Below are 19,911 nucleotides of genomic sequence, written 5' to 3'. Positions count from 1 at the left end.
GTTCTTTTACATATTGACACCCACAATCCACTGCGACTATGAGGCCACTATAGGCAGTAAAATTATGACAACGTATGGACTTTAGGTGATGAAAGAAACGCAAAGTAAATGTAAACACAGGAGTTGTTCTGCAATGTTCCACTGTAGGAAACTATGCTAAGTATAAAAACTATCCATGAGTTCACCTAACTGAAAAGTGATACAATTGGAGGGCTTTAAATACTTCCGTCTGGGACCTAGAAGTCGTGCTCGCTTCGGCAGCACATATACTAAAATTGGAACGATACAGAGAAGATTAGCATGGCCCCTGCGCAAGGATGACACGCAAATTCGTGAAGCGTTCCATATTTTTTGTTGCAGTCCGCCGCCCGTCTTCTCGCTTGGCTTCCGTTCCGCGATCCTGCAGTGACGTCACAGGTCCGCCGCCCGTCATCTCGCCTGGCTTCCGTTCCGCGATCCTGCAATGACGTCACCGGGCCCTTCCTTCCGCAATCCTGCAATGACGTCAGTGGTCCGGTGACGTCACCGCCCTCCCTTGTACGTTTCCCGTTGCACCACTGAGGCTGGCGATCGGCGAACACTCTGGCCGTCCCCACCTGGTTGTGGCGCCCTGCCACCTGCCCCGTGGCCCTTGCGCTACAGTAAGTGAGTAAATGTCCTTTAGGAGCACATATCGAGCGCCTGCTGCATACACAAGAGAACGTTATGGTTTTGAAGCCACCTTTGTGAAATCATGACTGAGACAGTGGAAGGGATCTAGCTTAATCCACTCCGTCTTCCTTATAACCTCCAAGATGTCCCTGTTCATTCCTGGGCGTAGGCTGAACCCACTGGGAGAAACTCGGTTTATGGTTGATAATTTAAGACAAAGATGGGCGGGGCGCAGTGGCTCAAGCCTGTAATCTCAGCACTTTGGGAGGCTGAGGCAGGCAGATTGCTTGAGCCCAAGAGTTCAGACCACAGGCAACATGGCTGTACAAAAAAACCCTGTCTCTACAAAAACAAAAAAAAACAAAAACAAAAATCAGGGCTGAGCCCAGTGGCTCACGCCTGTAATCCTAATACTTTTGGAGGCCGAGGCGGGAAAAATCACAAGAAGGAGGTCTGCATTGGGAAAGGGCTGTTAACATCTTTTTTTTGTTTGTTTTTTGAGACGGAGTTTCGCTCTTGTTACCCAGGCTGGAGTGCAATGGCGCGATCTCGGCTCACCGCAACCTCCGCCTCCTGGGTTCAGACAATTATCCTGCCTCAGCCTCCTGAGTAGCTGGGATTACAGGCACGCGCCACCATGCCCAGCTAATTTTTGTATTTTTAGTGGAGACGGAGTTTCACCATGTTGGCCAGGATGGTCTCGATCTCTTGACCTCATGATCTGCCCGCCTCGGCCTCCCAAAGTGCTGGAGTTACAGGCGTGAGCTACCGCGCCCGGCCTAATTTTTTTAATTAAAAATTTTTTAATTAAATTTCCTTAATTAAAAAATGTTGTTTCAGTGCTGTGACTTGGATTTTTTTTTTTTTTTTCTTTTTTTTGAGATTTGAGTCTTGCTCTGTCACTCAGGCTGGAGTGCAATGGCGCAATCTCGGCTCACTGCAACCTCCACCTCCCGGGTTCAACCGATTCTCCTGCCTCAGCCTCCCGAGTGCTGGGATTATAGGCACGCACCACCATGCCCAGCTGATTTTTCGTTTTTTTTTTTTTTTTTTTTTTTTTTTTTGAGACGGAGTTTCGCTCTTGTTACCCAGGCTGGAGTGCAATGGCACGATCTCGGCTCACCGCAACCTCCGCCTCCTGGTCTCAGGCAATTCTCCTGCCTCAGCCTCCTAAGTATCTGGGATTACAGGCACGCGCCACCATGCCCAGCTAGTTTTATTGTATTTTTAGTAGAGACGGGGTTTCACCATGTTGACCAGGATGGTCTCGATCTTTCGACCTCGTGATCCACCCGCCTCGGCCTCCCAAAGTGCTGGGATTACAGGCTTGAGCCACCGCGCCCGGCCGATTTTTCGTATTTTTAATAGAGACGGGGTTTCACCATGTTGACCAGGATGGTCTCGATCTATTGACCTCGTGATCCAACTGCCTCAGCCTCCCAAAGTTCTGGGATTACAGGCTTGAGCCACCACGCCCGGCCTGTTAACATCTTTTGCGTGTGTGTGGGGGGTGGCAGGGGTGGCGGGAGAGGGGACAGAATCTCGCTCTATTCCCCCAGGCTGGATTGCAGTGTTGCCATCTGGGCTCACTGCAACCTCCCCTTCCCCGGTTCAAGCGATTCTCCTGCCTCAGCCTCCCAAGTAGCTGGGACTACAGGTGCAAACCACTACGCAGGGCAATTTTTTTTTTTGTTTTTTTTTTTGTATTTTTAGTAGAGATGGATTTTCAACATGTTGGCCAGGTTGGTTTTGAAGTCTTGACCTCAAGTGATTCACCCACCTCAGCCTCCCCTAGTGCTGATATTACAGGCATGAGCCACCTAGCCCAACCCATCTTTGTTTTAAATTACCAATTATAAGCCGGGCACTGTGGCTCATGCCTATAATCCCAGCACTTTGGGAGGCTGAGTGGTGTGGATCACCAGAGGTCGGGAGTTCGAGACCAGCCTGACTGACATGGAGAAACCCCATCTCTACTAAAAATACGAAAATTAGCCAGACATGGTGGCTCATGCCTGTAATCCCAACTACTATGGAGGCTGAGGTAGGAGAATTGCTTAAACCCAGGAGTCGGAGGTTGCAGTGAGCCGAGATCTCAACACTGCACTCCAGCCTGGGCAACAAGAGCAAAACTGCATCTCAAAAAAAAAAAAAAAAAAATTACCAACTATAAACTGAGTTTCTCCCAAAGTTAGTTCAGCCTACACCCAGGAATGAACAAGGACCAAGCATGCCAAATAAAAAATGTTTTTTTTGTTTTGAAACGGAATCTCACTCTGTCACCCAGACTGGAGTGCAATGGCGCTACCTGGGCTCACCGCAACCTCCGCCTCCTGGGTGTAAGCAATTCTCCTGCCTCAGCCTCCCAAGTAGCTGGGATTACAGATGCACACCACCACGCCTTGCTAATTTTTTTTGTATTTTTAGTAGAGACAGGGTTTTTCCATGTTGGCCATGCTGGCCTTGAACTCCCAACCTTAGGTGATCCACCCACCTCAGCGTCCCAACGTCCTGGGATTACAGTCGTGAGCCACCTCGCCTGGCAAAAAAATGTTTTAAAAAATCAGCTGAGCATGGTAGTGTGTGCCTGTAGTTCCAGCTACTTAGGAGGCTGAGGTGGGAGGATTGCTTGAGCCCTGGAATTGGAGGCTGCAGTGAACAATGATTGTATCACTATACTTCAGTTTGGGTGACTGAGCGAGACCCTGTCTCTAAAAAACAAAAAGGCCTGGCCAGGTGCTGTGGCTCACGCCTGTAGTCCCAGCACTTGGGAGGCTGAGGCGAGCGGATCACAAGGTCAAGAGATCGAGACCAGCTTGGCCAACATGGTGAAACCCGTCTCCACTAAAAATACAAAAATTAGCCGGACATGGTGGCACATGCCTGTTGTCCCAGCTACTCAGGAGGTTGAGGCAGGAGAGTCGCTTGAACCTGTGAGGCGGAGGTTGCAGTGAGCCAAAATCGTGCCACTGCACTCCAGCCTGGTGACAGAGTGAAACTCCATCTCAAAAGGAAAAAAGAAAAAGGCCCAAACACTTTGGGAGGCCAAGGCAGGTGGATCAGCTGAGGTCGGGGGTTCAAGACCAGCCTGACCAATATGACAAAACTCTGTCTCTACTAAAAATACAAAAATTAGCTGGGTGTGGTGGCAGGCGCCTGTAATCCCAGCTACTCAGGAGGCTGAGACAGGAGAATTGCTTGAACCTGACAGGCAGAGGTTGCAGTGAGCCGAAATAACACCACTGAACTACAGACTGGGCAACAAGAGCTAAAACCCATCTAAAAATAAATAAATAGGCCAGGCGCAGTGGCTCAAGCCTGTAATCCCAGCACTTTGGGAGGCCGAGGCGGGTGGATCACGAGGTCGAGAGATCGAGACCATCCTGGTCAACATGGCGAAACCCCGTCTCTACTAAAAATACAAAAAACTAGCTGGGCGTGGTGGCGCGTGCCTGTAATCCCAGCTACTTAGGAGGCTGAGGCAGGAGAATTGACTGAGCCCAGGAGGCGGAGGTTGCGGTGAGCTGAGATCGTGCCATTGCACTCCAGCCTGGGTAACAAGAGCAAAACTCCGTCTCAAAAATAAAATAAAATAAAATAAACAATAAATAAATAAAAATAAATAAAAAGCAAAAAAGCCAACAGTCAGTATCTTCAGCTTTGTTGAGTAGTGTAACTGCTACACTCTGCTGTTGTAGAGAAAATGCAGCCATAAATGATACATAAATGGACTGGCACAGCTGTGTGCCAATAAAGCTTTGTCTACAGACACTGGAATTTGAATGTTATGCAATTTCCACATTTGATAGAATCATTTTCATCTTTTTTTTTTTTTTTTTTTTTTTTTTTGAGACGGAGTTTCGCTCTTGTTACCCAGGCTGGAGTGCAATGGCGCGATCTCGGCTCACCGCAACCTCCGCCTCCTGGGTTCAAGCAATTCTCCTGCCTCAGCCTCCTGAGTAGCTGGGATTACAGGCACGTGCCACCATGCCCAGCTAATTTTTTGTATCTTTAGTAGAGACGGGGTTTCACCATGTTGACCAGGATGGTCTCGATCTCTCGACCTCGTGATCCACCCGCCTCAGCCTCCCAAAGTGCTGGGATTACAGGCTTGAGCCACCGCGCCCGGCTGAAACTCCGTCTTAAAAAAAAGTAAGAGCCTTTCTTAGCTCACAGGTCATAGAAAAAGAGGCTGCAGCTAGATTTGGCCTACAGACACAAATAGGAAACATAACTTTTCTTTTTTCTTTTTTTTTTGACGGAGTTTTGCTCTTTGTTGCCCAGGCTGGAGTGCAGTGGCTCAATCATGGCTCACTGCAACCTCTGCCTCCCAAGTTCAAGCGACTCTCCAGCCTCAACCTCCCGAGTAGTTGGGACTACAGGCGCCTACCACCACGCCCGGCTAATTTTTGTATTTTTAGTAGAGACGGGGTTTCACCATGTTGGCCAGGATGGTCTCGAAGTCTTGACCTCAGGTGATCCACCTGCCTCGGCCTCCCAAAGTGCTGGGATTACAGGCTTGAGCTACAGCACCCATTTTTTTTTTTTTTTTTTTTTTTTTTTTTGATACGGAGTTTCATCATGTCACCCAGGCTGGAGGGCAATGGTCTGACTCGGCTCACTAAAACCTCCGCCTCCTGGGTTCAAGTGATTCTCCTGCATCAGCCTCTCAAGTAGCTGGGACTACAGGCGTGCGCCACCACGCCTGGCTAATTTTGTAGTTTCAGTAGAGATGGGGGGGTTTCTCCGTGCTGGAACTCCTGACCTCAAGCGATCTGCCCTCCTCAGCCATTTCAAGCATGAGCTGCCCGCCTTTTTTTGTTTGTTTTTTTTTGTTTGTTTTTCAGACAGGGTCTTACTCTGTTGCCCAAGCTGGAGTGCTGTGTTGTAATGACAACACACTGCAGCTTCGACCTCCTGGGCTCAAGCTGACCCTCCTCCTGCCGCCTTAGCCTCCCAGGTAGCTAGAATTCCAGGTGCAAGCTACCTCACCCTGTAAGAATCCTATTCTCTTTTGGACTGACAAACTCCTACTCATCCATCAAAGCCCCTGCTCCAATGGCCCCTTCTCTCAGGAACCTGCCCTGGTTCTACGCCACCTCCCAGCTATTAGAGTTCCCTGGGAGGGGGTGAGACGCCTCTAAGTGGCAGAGAGGGGCCCTCCTTCCTGCCCCAAAGGGATTCAGGTCCCAGCCAGGCCTCCTTCCTTCCCCCGTCTGGCAGAAGAGGAGACTGAGGCAGAGAAGGGTCTGAGCAGGGAGCCGGCAGGAGCGCCACGTCCAGGCGGTCCAGAGCCTCCGCCCCTCCCTGCCTCAGTTTCCCTTTGATTCAAAGGGGGCGAGCCCCCCCCCACCGCCGGTCTCCGGGAACGGGGCTGCCCGGGCCGGGCGGTGGTTCGGGGCGAACCGAGGGGGCTCCGGAAGTCCGCGGCCGCAGGAATTCGGCGCCTCCAGACCTTATAAGGACATTTGCGCACCGGGCCAATCACCGACGGGGGCGGGGCGCGCGGGGCCCAGAACGTCCCACCCGCGCGCCCTGGGCCAATCAGCGGCGGGAGCGGGGCGCGCGGGGCCCAGAACGTCCCACCCGCGGGCTACGTACCAATCAGAGGTGGGGGCGGGGCCAAGAACGTCCCACCCACGCGCCCCGAGCCAATCAGCGGCGGGGGCGGGGCGCGCGGGGCCCAGAACGTCCCACCCGCGCCCCGCGGTCCCGTCCCGTCCCGTCCGGCCCCGTCCCGCCGCGCGCGCGCTAGCCATGAGCTCCACGCAGTTCAACAAGGGCCCGTCGTACGGGCTGTCGGCGGAGGTCAAGAACCGGGTGAGTGCGGGGCGCGCCCCCAGTCGAGCGCTCGGACCCAAGCAGGACCCCCCAGCCCCGGGGACCCCTAACACCGCGCGGGCAGGGACCTCGGAGACCCGGGGCGGAGTGGCCCTCGTTCTCCCTGACGCCTGCGGGGGAGGGTGTGTGTGTGTCGGGGTCGGGTCTGCGGGCGCCCCCTGAAGCTCCAGCGAATCTGGGGGAGCAGCGAGGTCTGAGATGTGGGAGAAGAGCGACCCACTCATCTCCCCAGCATCTCGGGGTGCTTGGGTCTGGCCTCCTCCCCTAGCCATGGCCCCCGGACCCCCACGTGGAAGCCCCCGGACCCCCACATGGAAGCCCCCGGCCCCTCTCATCCTTCGAGAAGGTTCGTTCAAGGTCCGAAAACGCTCTAGGGGTCTAGGGGGACCCCAGCAAGTTCGTCATCTCCTGGCCACACTTCTGCTTTTGGGGCCTCTTAGCTTTGTGAGGGGAAGGGGCGGGGCTGAGTGGTTTTTGAGAAGTGTTGCACCCCCCCGCCCCCCCACAGGAATTTCCTGACTTCTCGGACACCTTGAGGGTGTCCTGCGCGAAGTTCTTTGTCCCCGTCTGACAAACGGATAGGGACAACGAAGGGGTTCTCTGAAGGTGCCTCTAAAATATGTGGGGTTTTGCAGCCTGGAAACAAGATTTGGGGCCTGGCCCGTCGCGGTGGTTCACGCCTGTAATCCCAGCACTTTGGGAGGCGGAGCTGGGTGGATGGCCTGAGCCCAAGGAGTTCGAGACCAGTCTGGGCAATATGGCGAAACCCCGTCTCTATAATTTAAAAAAAAGAAAGAAAAAAAAAAAAAGCTAGGGTTAGCGGGAGACACTTTTTAAGAACGCGCTCTTGTGGTTCTGGCTCAGAGAGGGGCAGACACTTCTGCGGGGTCACACAGCAGGGTACTGGACAGGATTCCTACGGAAAGCGGGGGGCAGGGGCTGTGATCCCAGTCCCAGGGAGGGGAGCGGGACCTGACACTCCAGGACCTTCCAGCTGGAGGGGAGGTGTCGTCCCCACCCACCCCCTCCCCCGACACCCACCGGGCACCTGGAAGGTGTCCTCACAGCTGGCTTCTGCAGGGGAACCTGCCTCTGCACTCCGAGGGCACAGGCCGTGCCAGCTGCGACAGCCACCTGAGAACCGGCAGGCTGGAGGTGCTTCCCGCCGTGAGCTCCAAGCCTTCACACAAGCTCTTGGCCAAAAAGGGAGACTGAGGCTTGGCCAGTGACTCCCCCTTCTAGGGGACATCTGCACCCTGTATTCTCAGAGCCCCCCGTGCAGTAGGGTGGGCACCTTGCCGCACCCGCCACACAGCCGGTGTCCACGGGGACCCAAGAGACGTCGTTCCAGCTGCCCAGGGCCACACAGCCCGCAAGGGGCAGGACCAGGATGGGAACCCAGTGCCTGCTGGGCCTGAGGAAGTGGGAGAGGGCACAGCAGGGTGGGGCGGCTTCCGCAGTCGGGGTGGAGAGGTGGCAGGTTGGTACCTGCCCTGGCGGGGGTGAGGGCAGAGGCTGGCAGGGTGGCCCAGCAGACTCCCCGAGAAACCCTCAGTCTGCCTGTCTGGAGGGTGGGTGAGGCATGGGCCAGCTTGCCAGGGTCAAGGAAGGGTGGTATCCCAGTGAGAAACCAGCTGCCCCTGGCTTCCGCCCGCAGCCGTCTGCTTTACCCGCTGCTAAAAACAGCCAGAGACCTCTGTCTCCCTCCCCCAATGCCCCGTGCCTCAGTTTACTCCCGGCTGGACGGCACAGAAGCTGCTGGGATCCACCGTGTCCTCGGCCTCGCATTCCGGCTGGGGGTCTGGACCCGCTGGGAACAGCTGGTTCAGATTTAGCCAGGGACGCAGCACACATTCCTGGCAGTTTGTGGTCAACAGGAATGTGCTGGAAGGCCGGCGGCCGGGCAGCAGGGGAGGGCGACGGCTGCGGGGGCGGGGCCGGGCCAGGAGCCTCTGCCAGGGACCCCTGCCCACCCCCCCAGCCGGCAGGGACGAGGCGCAGCTGGGCAAGGCAGGGCTGTGCACCCGACAGCTGCCCGTTCTCACTCCTCGGGATCAAAGCTGCCGGCGGGGCGGGGCTGTCCCGAGCGTGGGAACCCAAGCTGGGTGGGCTGCAAGCTGGGGAGCCTCCCGCCTTTGCCTCGTCGGGGCCACAAGCTGTCTCCAGGCAGGTCCCAGGTCGGGGGGACCCTAACGCAAATGATTCCAGGCAGAGATGAGGAAGCCGAAGCTGAGGGGAGAGGACTGTCCACCCGAACCTGGGGAGCTGGGCGCAGAGCCAGGGGTGGGATTTGATTTTCTTTCTTTCTGTTCCTCCCTCCCTCTCTCCGTCTCTTTCTTTCTCCCTTTCTCTTTCCTTCCTTCTTCCTTTCTCTTTTCTCATTTTTCTTTCCTTTCTTCTTTCCTCTTCCTCTCTCTCTGCATTTCTCTCCTTCCTTTTTCCCTCCCTACTTCCTTCCTTCCTTCCTTCTTTTTCTTTTCTTTTTTCTTTTCTTTCTCATTCTGTTCCAGGCTGGAGTGAATTGGCCTGGTCTCCGCCCACTGCCTCCTCCCCCTCCTGGGTTCAGGCGATTCTCCTGCCTCAGCCTCCTGAGCAGCTGGGATTACAGGTGCCCGCCACCACGCCCAGCTAACTTTTTGTATTTTTAGTAGACACGGGGTTTCACCATGTTCGCCAGGCGGGTCTCAAAGCCCTGGCCTCAGGTGATCCTGCGCCTCGGCCTCCCACGGTGCTGGGATGACAGGCTTGAGCCACCACGCCCGACCCAACCTACTTTATTTTCCCTGGAGCATTTCTCTCCCGCTCCCGCTCACTTCTGGTCCCCTATACACTTTGCCATCTCCGCCGTCACTGGTGGCTGCATATTGACGCTCAAGGTCCCCAGCGGGGTGCACCCACTGCCCAGGAGCACACAACCCATTCCCCGCGGCAGTGTGTCAGAGCACCAGAGGCCAAGAAAGCTGGAGTGGCCGGGTGCAGGACGGGAGTCAGGTGTGTGAGCAGAGACTGTCACTCCCTAGAGCAGCTCCTTCCGGAGGTGCTAAAAAGCAGAATCAGGCCAGATCGGTGGCTCACACCTGTAATCCCAGCACATTGGGAGGCTGAGGCGGGTAGATCACTTGAGGTCAGGAGTTCTCGACCAGCCTGACCAACGTGGTGAAACCCCATCTCTACTAAAACTACAAAAATTCCCCGGGTGGGCTGGCGCATGCCTGTGATTCCAGCTACTCTGGAGGCTGACGCAGGAGAGTCACTTGAACCCAGAGGCGGAGGTTGCAGTCAGCTGAGGTCGCGCCACTGCACTTCAGCCTGGGTGACAGAGTAAGACTCCATCACCCAAAAATAAATAATAAATAAATAAAAATAAATAAAGTAGGGTCGGCAAGACAGGGACACTCGGGAGGCTGTCCCGGCCAGGGTGGTCAGGGAAATCCTTGCCAGGGAGGCGACCTTCCTTTCGTGGCTGGCCTGCAGGGAGGGACCCACCTGTGCACACCTCAGGGCTGGCGCTGACAGCACGTGCAAAGGCCCCGAGGCAGGGGGCAGCCAGGCCACATGGGAAAGAGGAAGATTTGGGCAGCTCCTCAGTAAGTTACTGGCTGGGCGCGGTGGCTCACTCCTGTGATCCCAGCACTTTGGGAGGCCGAGGCAGGTGGATCACCTGAGCTCAGGAGCTCGAGACCAGCCTGGCCAATGTGGTGGAACCCCGTCTCTACTAAAAATACAAAAATTAGATGGGCGTGGCGTCGAGTACCTGTAGTCCCAGTTACTCAGGACGCTGAGGCAGGAGAATCGCTTGAACCCGGAGGCGGAGGTTGCAGTGAGTCGAGATGGCGCCACTGCATTTCAGCCTGGGCGACAGAGCGAGAGACTCTGCCTCAGAAAAAATATGAAAGAGGTGGCAGGGCCGGGCGTGGTGGCTCACGCTTGTAATCCAAGCACCTTGGAGGCCAAGGTGGGCGGATCACCTGAGGTCAGGAGTTCAAGACCAGCCTGACCAACAAGGTGAAACCCCGTCTTTAAAAAATAATAAATAGTAAAAGAGGTGGCGGTTGCGCACCAGATGTTCTGAATGCTGAGAAGTTGTGCTCTTGCAGGTGGTTGCAGTGGTAAATGTCAGGTGGGAGCAGCGGAGAGGCGAGAAGGCAGGGTGCGGGGGCAGATCCCGCCAGCTTGTCCTGCATCGCTGTGGATTAGAGCTGATGTTTATCAGGGAGTTCTGAGCCCGTCGTCGGCTTGCTGGGCTGTGGTTTCTCTGTGCCCACCTGCAGGGGCTGGGGCGCACCTAATGATGGGAACGGAGGAGCATCTTCGTGGGTGTGGTGAGGCGGACCTCCAGGCCCCTCTGTCTCCTGTTGCTCTGGAGTCCCCAGCCCCGCCCAGTCTGGAGCTTCCGAGGGGCATCTGCAGGGTGTACCCCCACCCCAACTCAGTCTCATGCCCTTTGCTCCACCAGCTCCTGTCCAAGTATGACCCGCAGAAGGAGGCAGAGCTCCGAAGCTGGATCGAGGGACTTACCGGCCTCTCCATCGGCCCCGACTTCCAGAAAGGCCTGAAGGACGGGATCATCTTATGCACGTGAGTGCACACAGGGACACGAGCTGTCTCACACTAACAAATCTTGGTTTTTCTCACTTTTTCTTTTTTTTAAGAAATTTTTGCGGGGCCAGGCACAGTGGCTCATGCTTATAATCCTGGTACTTTGAGAGGCTGAGGTGAGGGGATCACCTGAGGTCAGGAGTTTGAGCCCAGCCTGACGAACGTGGCGAAACCCTGTCTCTACTAAAAATACAAAAATTAGCCAGGCACAGTGGCTCACACCTTGTAATTCCAGCTACTTGGGAGACTATAGGAGAATCCCTTTAACTCGAAGATGGAGGTTGCAGTGACCCAAGATTGTGCCACTGCACTCCAGGCTGCACTGGGGGAATGAGACTCCATCTCAAAAAAAAAAAAAAAAAAGTTTTTTTTGGCTAGGCTTGGTGACTCAAGCCTGTAATCCTGGCACTTTGGGAGGCCTAGGCAGGGTGGATCACTTGATGTCAGGAGTTCAAGGCCAACTTGGCCAACATGGTGAAATCCTGTCTCTACTAAAAATACCAAAAAAAAAGCCAGGCGCAGTGGCTCACGCCTGTAATCCTAGCACTTTGGAAGGCCGAGGTGGGTGGATCACCTGAGGTCAGGAGTTCAAGACCAGCCTGGCCATTGTGGTGAAACCCATCTTTAAAATAAAAAAATAAAAAACCAAAAATATTAGTCGGGCGTGGTGGTGTCAGATACCTGTAATCCCAGCTCCTCAGGAGGCTGAAGCAGGAGAATCGCTTGATCCTGAGAGGCAGAGGTTGCAGTAGGTTGAGATTGCACCACTGCACTCCAGCCTGAGCAACAGAGCGAGACTCCATCTCAAAAATGAATAAATAAGAATGTAGAAATCCCATTTGACCCAGCAATCCCATTACTGGGTATATATCCAGAGGATTATAAATTGTTCTACTCTAAGGACACATGCACACAAATGTTCACTGCAGCACTGTTTACGATAGCAAAGACCTGGAGCCAACCTAAATGCCCATCGATGATAGACTGGATAGGGAAAATGTGGCACATATACACCACGGAATATTACGCAGCCATCAAAAACGATGAGTTCGTGTCCTTTGTAGGGACATGGATGAACCTGGAAACCATCATTCTCAGCAAACTGACACAAGAGCAGAAAATCAAACACCACATGTTCTCACTCACAGGCGGGTGTTGAACAATGAGGACACATGGACACAGGGAGGGGAGCATCACACACTGGGGTCCGTTGGGGGGAAATGGGGGAGGGACGGGGGGTGGGGAGGTGGGAAGAGAGAGCATGGGGCGAAATGACAGATACAGGTGAGGGGGAGGAAGGCAGCAAATCACACTGCCACGTGTGTACCTGTGCAACAGTCCTGCATGTTCTTCACATGCACCCCAAAACCTAAAATGTAATTAAAAATAAATAAATAAATCAATAAATCAGAACGCGGGACATGAGCCTTCGGGCCTTCAGGGTTCCTCGCTGCTCACCAAGGTTTCCGTCCCCCCTAGACTCATGAACAAGCTGCAGCCAGGCTCAGTCCCCAAGATCAACCGCTCCATGCAGAACTGGCACCAGGTGAGGGGCTGGCGGGATGGAGCAGGCACGGGGCTGGGGGGCCCACCTGACAAGTGGGGAAACTGAGGCCCGCTCACCGCCTCTCTCCTGCCTCCTCCCAGCTGGAAAACCTTTCCAACTTCATCAAGGCCATGGTCAGCTACGGCATGAACCCCGTGGACCTGTTCGAGGCCAACGACCTGTTTGAGAGCGGGAACCTGACGCAGGTGCAGATGTCTCTTCTGGCCCTGGCAGGGAAGGTGAGGCCCAGAGAGGGGCAGCCACCGGCCCAGAGTCATACAGCGAGGTGGACGTAGCTGCTGCATTCACTCGTTTGCAGATTTTTGTTTGTTTGTTTCTTGTTTTGTTATTTTTTTTGTTTGTTTTTGAGACGAGTCTCACTGTGTCGTCAGGCTGGAGTGCAGTGGCGCGATCTCGGCTCACTGCAACCTCTTCCTCCCGGGTTCAAGCGATTGTCCTGCCTCAGCCTCCCGAGTAGCTGGGATTACTGGGGTGTGCCGCTACGCACAGCTAATTTTGGTATTTTTAGTAGAGACGGGGTTTCACCGTGTTGGCCAGGGTGGTCTCGATCTCCTGCCTCAGTCTCCCAAAGTGCTGGGATTACAAGCATGAACCACCGAGCCCGGCCGTTTGTTTTTGAGACAGAATCTCTCTCTGTTGTCCAGGCTGGAGTGCACCGGTGCAATCTCAGCTGACTGCAACTTCTACCTCCCAGGTTCAAGTGATTTTCCCCCGCTAAGCCTCCCAACTGGTGGGGCCTGCAGGCACCTGCCACCACACCTGGATAATTTTATATTTGTTTTTAGTAGAGATCGGGTTTTACCATGCTGGCCACGCTGGTCTTGAACTCCTGTCCTCAGGCGATCCACCCACCTCAGCCTCCCTAAGTGCTGGGATTATAGGCGTGACCCACCATGGCCGACCTTGTTTGCAAATATTTCTGAGTGCCTGCCAGGTGCCGGGCACCTCAGATTCCTTGGTGACCAGGAAAGGCTTGGTCTACCCCTTTAGGGAGTTCAGTCTGATGGGGGAGGCATGCAGAAGTAAGCACAGCATTTTCTTTTGTGTTAGATGTAACCTGTGGCCGGGCGCGGTGGCTCGCGCCTGTAATCCTAGCACTTTGGGAGGCCAAGGTGGGAGGATCATTTGACACCAAGAGTTCGAGACCAGCCTGGCCAACATGGTAAAACCCCATCTCTATTAAAAATGCAAAAATTAGCGGCCGGGCACGGTGGCTCACGCCTGTAATCCTAGCACTTTGGGAGGCTGAGGTGGGTGGATCACCTGAGGTCAGGAGTTCAAGACCAGCCTGGCCATCATGGTGAAACCCCATCTTTTTTTTTTTTTTTTTTTTTTTTTTTAAGATGGAGTTTGGCTCTTGTTACCCAGGCTGGAGTGCAGTGGCGCGATCTTGGCTCACCACAACCTCCGCCTCCCGGGTTCAGGCAATTCTCCTGCCTCAGCCTCCTGAGTAGCTGGGACTACAGGCACACGCCACCATGCCCAGCTAATTTTTTGTATTTTTAGTAGAGACGGGGTTTCACCATGTTGACCAGGATGGTCTCGATCTCTTGACCTTGTGATCCACCCGCCTCGGCCTCCCAAAGTGCTGGGATTACAGGCTTGAGCCACTGCGCCTGGCCGAAACCCCATCTTTTAAAAAAAAAAAATTAGCTGGGCATGGTGATGCGAACCTGTAATTCCAGCTACTCGGGAGTCTGAGTGCAGGAGTGGGAGGTTACGGGGAGCTGTGATGGCAACACTGCCCTCCAGCCTGGGCAACAGAGCAAGACTCTCAAAAAATAATAACAAAAATAATAAATAAGATCTAAATTGGGAGAAATGCCTTGAAGGGGAAGAAAGAATTAGAGCACGCCAGGCTCACGCCTGTAATCCCAGCACTTTGGGAAGCTGAGATGGGTGGATCACCTGAGGCCAAGAGATCGAGACCAGCCTGGCCAACATGGTGAAACCCCGTCTCTACTAAAAATACAAAAATTAGCCGGGTGTAGTACCAGGCGCCTGTAGTCCCAGCTACTGAGGAGGCTGAGGCAGGAGAATTGCTTAAACCCGGGAGGTGGAGGCTGCGGTGAGCTGAGATCGTGCCACTGCACTCTAGCCTGGGTCACAGAGCCAGACTCCATCTCAAAAAAAAAAAAAAAAAGAATTAGACCAATTTTCAACATCTAGCGGCCCTCAAACCAAGACCGGCAGTGTGAGTGGGAACAGTGTCTTGTGTAGAAAGAACAGCAAGGTCTTGAAATTGGAAGTGGCTTGGGGTATTAGAGGAAGGGGGCTGGAAACAGATGCTTGGTGACTCAAAGAAATATCAGCACCGAGACAAAGGATCTTTCAGCGACGCAGTTCTTACTTCCTGGGCTGCGGGAAGGGGACCCTCTCGTAGCCATCGTGCCAGTAGAGTCCAATGAACAAAGGAAAAGCAGACAAATGTATCCCTTCCACATCTGGGGTCGTCCTCACTGCTGTGTCTGAACTCCGTTGGCTGGAGCCAGACCTCACCATCTAAACTAAAACCTGATTGGCTGACAACGTAAAACTTTTCTAAACAGGTAAGAGCCATGGCGAGCTGGGACAGGCCTGTGAGCACGTCCCGCACAGATATCCTGGTTGAGGCACAAGGATGTAGAATGTACTACGTGCCCGTAAGCATGGTGTGTCTAACAGCTACGTAGGACAGGGCTTCACGAAGTTATTAGCACACTAATTCTTTCACAAGAAAGGGAACTTTAAAAAGGAACTTTCCACTTCCCCCAAAGGGGGAGGTGGTTTTTTTCTTGGGAAAACTGCTCCAAATGTTGTTTTCAGAAGCCCCCTGTGGCTCCCTGTAACCTCACTTTGGGAGTGGAGGTCAGGGCAGAGCTGCCTGCAGGCATCCCAGGGGGAGGCAGTGGCAGTGGGCTGGCCAGGGTGCCCGGGGATTGGGTAGGAGGTGGTGGAAGGTGAGAGAGAGAGGAGGTGAAAAGCACATCCCCTCCTCCAGAATTCTTGGCCTGAGCTGTGGAAAGCTGGGATGAAACAGCCCTGTGAGTCCGGGCGGTATCTCATGCCTGTAATCCCAGCACTTTCAGAGGCCAAGGCGGGCAGATGACTTGAGGTCAGGAGTTCAAGACCAGCCTGGCCAAGATGGTGAAACTCCACCTCTACTAAAAATACAAAAATTAGCTGGGCATAGTGGTGGACACCTGTAATCCCCGCTACTCAGGAGGCTGAGGCAGGAGAATCGGTTGAACCCGGGAGGTGGAGGTTGCAGTGAGCTGAGATTGCGCCATTGCACTCCAGCCTGAGTGACAGAGCAAGACTCAATCTCAAAAAAAAAAAAAAAAAAAAAATCCAAGTCACAGCACTGAAACAACATTTTTTAATTAAAGAAATTTAATTAAAAATTTTTTAATTAAAAAAATTAGGCCGGGCACGGTAGCTCACGCCTGTAATCCCAGCACTTTGGGAGGCCGAGGCGGGCAGATCATGAGGTCAAGAGATCGAGACCATCCTGGCCAACATGGTGAAACTCCGTCTCCACTAAAAATACAAAAATTAGCTGGGCATGGTGGCGCGTGCCTGTAATCCCAGCTACTCAGGAGGCTGAGGCAGGATAATTGTCTGAACCCAGGAGGCGGAGGTTGCGGTGAGCCGAGATCGCGCCATTGCACTCCAGCCTGGGTAACAAGAGCGAAACTCCGTCTTAAAAAAAAAGACAAAAAAAGAAACAGCTCCGTGATGGGTGTGTGGAGTGGAGCCCCAGACACCCGAGAGATGTCCCCGCAGGGGCTCTGCGCAGCATGCCGAGGGGACAGGCTGCGGTCTGGCCTCTGTGCCTCCCCCAGGGCGCTGATTGCCCTCTCCTGGTATTCCCGGCCCCTTTCCCTCACCCAGGCCAAGACTAAGGGGCTGCAGAGCGGGGTGGACATCGGCGTCAAGTACTCGGAGAAGCAGGAGCGGAACTTCGATGACGCCACCATGAAGGCCGGCCAGTGTGTCATTGGGCTGCAGGTGGGCAACGGCTCCCCCGGCCCCAGGGACCAGCCCCAGGGATCAGGCATTAGCGGCGTGGAACCCTGCGGCCCTTCCAGTTGGGGAGGGACTGGAAGCCTGGGGGGCGCAGCGTGACCTCTCCCGCCAACCTCCCTGCAGATGGGCACCAACAAATGTGCCAGCCAGTCGGGCATGACCGCGTACGGCACGAGGAGGCATCTCTACGACCCCAAGAACCACATCCTGCCCCCCATGGACCACTCGACCATCAGCCTCCAGATGGGCACCAACAAGTGTGCCAGCCAGGTGGGGGTCCCCGCGTCCCCAGACCCCCTCCCGCGCCCCCACGCCCTGCGGTCTGCCACTGTTTCCACCTGGCTGTGGGCCCCCAGGGAAGTCACTACCCCACCCTGCCTTATTGACCCTTAAGGATTGCTCAAAGGTCCACCCAGTTCTAGTTTTTATTTATTTTATTGATGTATTTTTTAAGGACCTCACTCTGTGGCCCTGCCTAGAGTGCAGTGGTGCGATTGTGGCTCACTGTCACCTCTGCCTCTGGGCTCCAGGGCTCCTCCCACCCCAGCCCTCCAGGTACCTGGGAGTACAGGCGTGTGCCACCACACCTGGCTCATTTGTGTATTTCTAGTAGAGATGGGGTTTCACCATGTTGGCCAGGCTGGTCTCGAACTCCTGACCTGAGGTGATCCGCCCATCTTGGCCTCTCAAAGTGCTGGGATCACAGGCACCCGGCCAAAGTCCCCTCTTCTCTCCGCCGTGACGTGCTCCACCTCTCCCCGCTCTCCAGGTGGGCATGACGGCTCCCGGGACGCGGCGGCACATCTACGACACCAAGCTGGGAACCGACAAGTGCGACAACTCCTCCATGTCCCTGCAGATGGGCTACACGCAGGGGGCCAACCAGAGCGGCCAGGTCTTCGGCCTGGGCCGGCAGATATACGACCCCAAGTACTGCCCGCAAGGCACAGTGGCCGACGGGGCACCCTCCGACGCTGGCGACCGCCCCGACCCGCGGGAGGCCCCCGAATATCCCCCTTACTACCAGGAGGACGCGGGCTACTGAGGCTCCCAGCATGCTCTCTCCCCACGCCGTCTCCCCGTCTGGGTTTCTGGGGTTCTCTGTGTTTTCAGCTTTTTTTTATTGACCTGTTCAGTGCTGCCAATCAGCCGAGGGTCTGTGAGTGGCTCCTGGGATCAGGCGGCAGGGCTTTCTCCCCCTAGCCTTAATCCTTCACAGGACTGAGCCACTGGGCTGGCGGGGGAAGGGGTCAAGGCCGTATCCTGATGCCTGTAGGGTCAGGGTCCCTGCTGGCATGTCCAGGCTCTGGGCCGAGCTGTGCTGGGGAGAAGAAGCCTGGGCTTGGAGGGAACCGGTCCCTGAAGACTTCCGGTTGCCTCGTCTCATTTTGTCACCCGATCAGTTTGTGGTTTCTGTACCCGCAAAAGTTTCAGGAAGTAGTAACAAAAGAAAAATACATTTTTTTCCCCCCGCAAGGAATGGGGAGTGGGTGCCGGGCAGTGAGTCCCCTGGAAAGGGGGCCTGGCCAGGATGCTGAATATCTCAGGCTCCCAAGAGGCTGGATTTCCCTTGGGCCCTCAGACCTGCCCCGGGGCCTGGTGGGGAAATTGAGGCCTGTACAAGGCAGCGGAATTCTGAGTTGTTGGGGGCAAGTCTGACCCCGTCTCCATGCTACCCCGCCCTCCCCATAGCCCCAGTGGGTTTCTTTTCGTTGTGGCTGTTACCCAGGCTAGAGTGCCGTGGGGCAATCTTCGCCCACTGCACCTCCCCCTCCCGAGCTCAAGGGATTCCCTGGCCTCAGCCTCCCAAGTAGCTGGGACTGCAGGTGCTCCACCACACTGGCTAATTTTTGTATTTTTGGTAGAGAGACAGGCTTTCACCATGGTGGCCAGGCTGCTCTCGAACTCCTGGCCTCAGGTGATCCCCCCACCTCGGCCTCCCCAAATACTAGGATTACAGGCATGAGCCACTGTGCCCGGCCCTTCAGTAGGTTTTCAGGAGCCCCGGCCCTCCTCCTCCCCTTCTGGGCCTGACCAGCTATACTGCTCCATCTCCTCAGGCAACACACCCCACCCAGTACTGCACAGGGACCCTCACCCGGGGGCCCTGCTCCATGAGATAATGTGAAACCCAGCTGTGGACCAAACGCAATAAAACCTCTGTTTGTAAAAAGAGAAGGTGGCTGAGAGGGTTGGTCCTTGGGGGCGTGTTTGGCTTTGATGCTTCTGCGGGGACAGAAGGCAGGATGGGGGATCAAGGGGCAAAGGTCCACCTTACCCTTGGGAGGAGTAGCAAAAGCTGAAAGCCACAGGTGAGTCTGGGTGGAACGAATGATTTGAGGGGTGTGACTCGGGGTAGAGGGAGAGGCTGGGCTTCCTGGGCAGTTGGAGAGGAAGCAGTTGCCTCAAGGCACCCCCATGCGCTCTGGCTGCACCCTGCCCTACAGTGCATGCCTCGCGGCCTCAGCCTGGACGTCTTCCCGCTGGCAAACTCCTATTTATCATCAAAGCCCCAGAGGCAATGCCATCTTCTTCCTCCGAGGGAGCCCTCCCCACGCCTCTCTCTCTCCCCAGCGCCTTCAAAGCTGTGGACCGACACACTCCCATTTCAGCTTCACCTCCATCCTGCAAAATAAACTCTGCCTCCAGATTGGGAAACGGGTGTCCCTCAAAATCAGGGTAACCATTATGACCAGTGACTCTAATGTTAGAATGTTGGGGGCCGGCCGGGCGCGGTGGCTCACGCCTGTAATCCAAACACTTTGGAGGCCAAGGAGGGCGGATCACCTGAGGTCGGGAGTTCAAGACCAGCCTGACCAACATGGTGAAACCCAGTCTTAAAAAAAAAAAAAAAGTATGTTGGGGGCCCCTCCCCCGTCTGCCATCGCCTTGTACTACTGCAGAAATCGAGGAGCGTTCGTGGAATGAATCAAAGAATGACGACCCTAATGGAACCCCCACTTCACAGACGGACAAGCGGAGTCCCAGGGTCGGGACTAGTCTGGAGGGAGCCAGGCCAGCCCCGGGGAGAGCGGGGACAGGGGAACTTCTGCAATTCGGAGCTGCGGTATTGCAGCCGGCTATGCAACGTGGGGAGGCAGCCTGGCTCTCCAAAGACGGCGCGGCCCGGTTCCCGGAGGCCGGTCCACCTGGGACCAGCTGGGCACCCCGCCACCCCACGGTGATGCAGCAAAAGCCGCGCGGTCCCTTTAAGAAACCCGGCTCCGCGAGGCCCTTCTGTGATC

General features: G+C 55.1%; 1 protein-coding gene and 1 non-coding gene across 2 annotated transcripts; both read left to right on the top strand.

Moving 5' to 3' along the window:
• Nucleotides 1-245: 245 nt before the first annotated feature.
• LOC120362944 (U6 spliceosomal RNA) lies at nt 246-352 on the top strand. The gene has a single exon (XR_005578726.1). It is a non-coding gene; the product is annotated as a U6 spliceosomal RNA (small nuclear RNA).
• A 5,985-nt stretch (nt 353-6,337) lies between these two features.
• Nucleotides 6,338-18,865, top strand: CNN2 (calponin 2). The gene is made up of 7 exons (XM_003944468.4): nt 6,338-6,471; nt 10,949-11,070; nt 12,571-12,637; nt 12,739-12,876; nt 16,532-16,648; nt 16,790-16,936; nt 17,436-18,865. The coding sequence occupies exons 1-7, from the start codon at nt 6,409-6,411 to the stop codon at nt 17,709-17,711; spliced, it is 930 nt and encodes a 309-aa protein (XP_003944517.3). The 5' UTR covers nt 6,338-6,408; the 3' UTR covers nt 17,712-18,865.
• The last annotated feature ends 1,046 nt before the right edge of the window (nt 18,866-19,911 follow it).

The sequence above is a fragment of the Saimiri boliviensis genome, chromosome 14, assembly GCF_048565385.1.
Source record: "Saimiri boliviensis isolate mSaiBol1 chromosome 14, mSaiBol1.pri, whole genome shotgun sequence".
NCBI lineage: Eukaryota > Metazoa > Chordata > Mammalia > Primates > Cebidae > Saimiri > Saimiri boliviensis.
The sequence above is the reverse complement of the archived record's forward strand: the minus strand, read 5'-3'. Positions and strand labels throughout refer to the sequence as shown.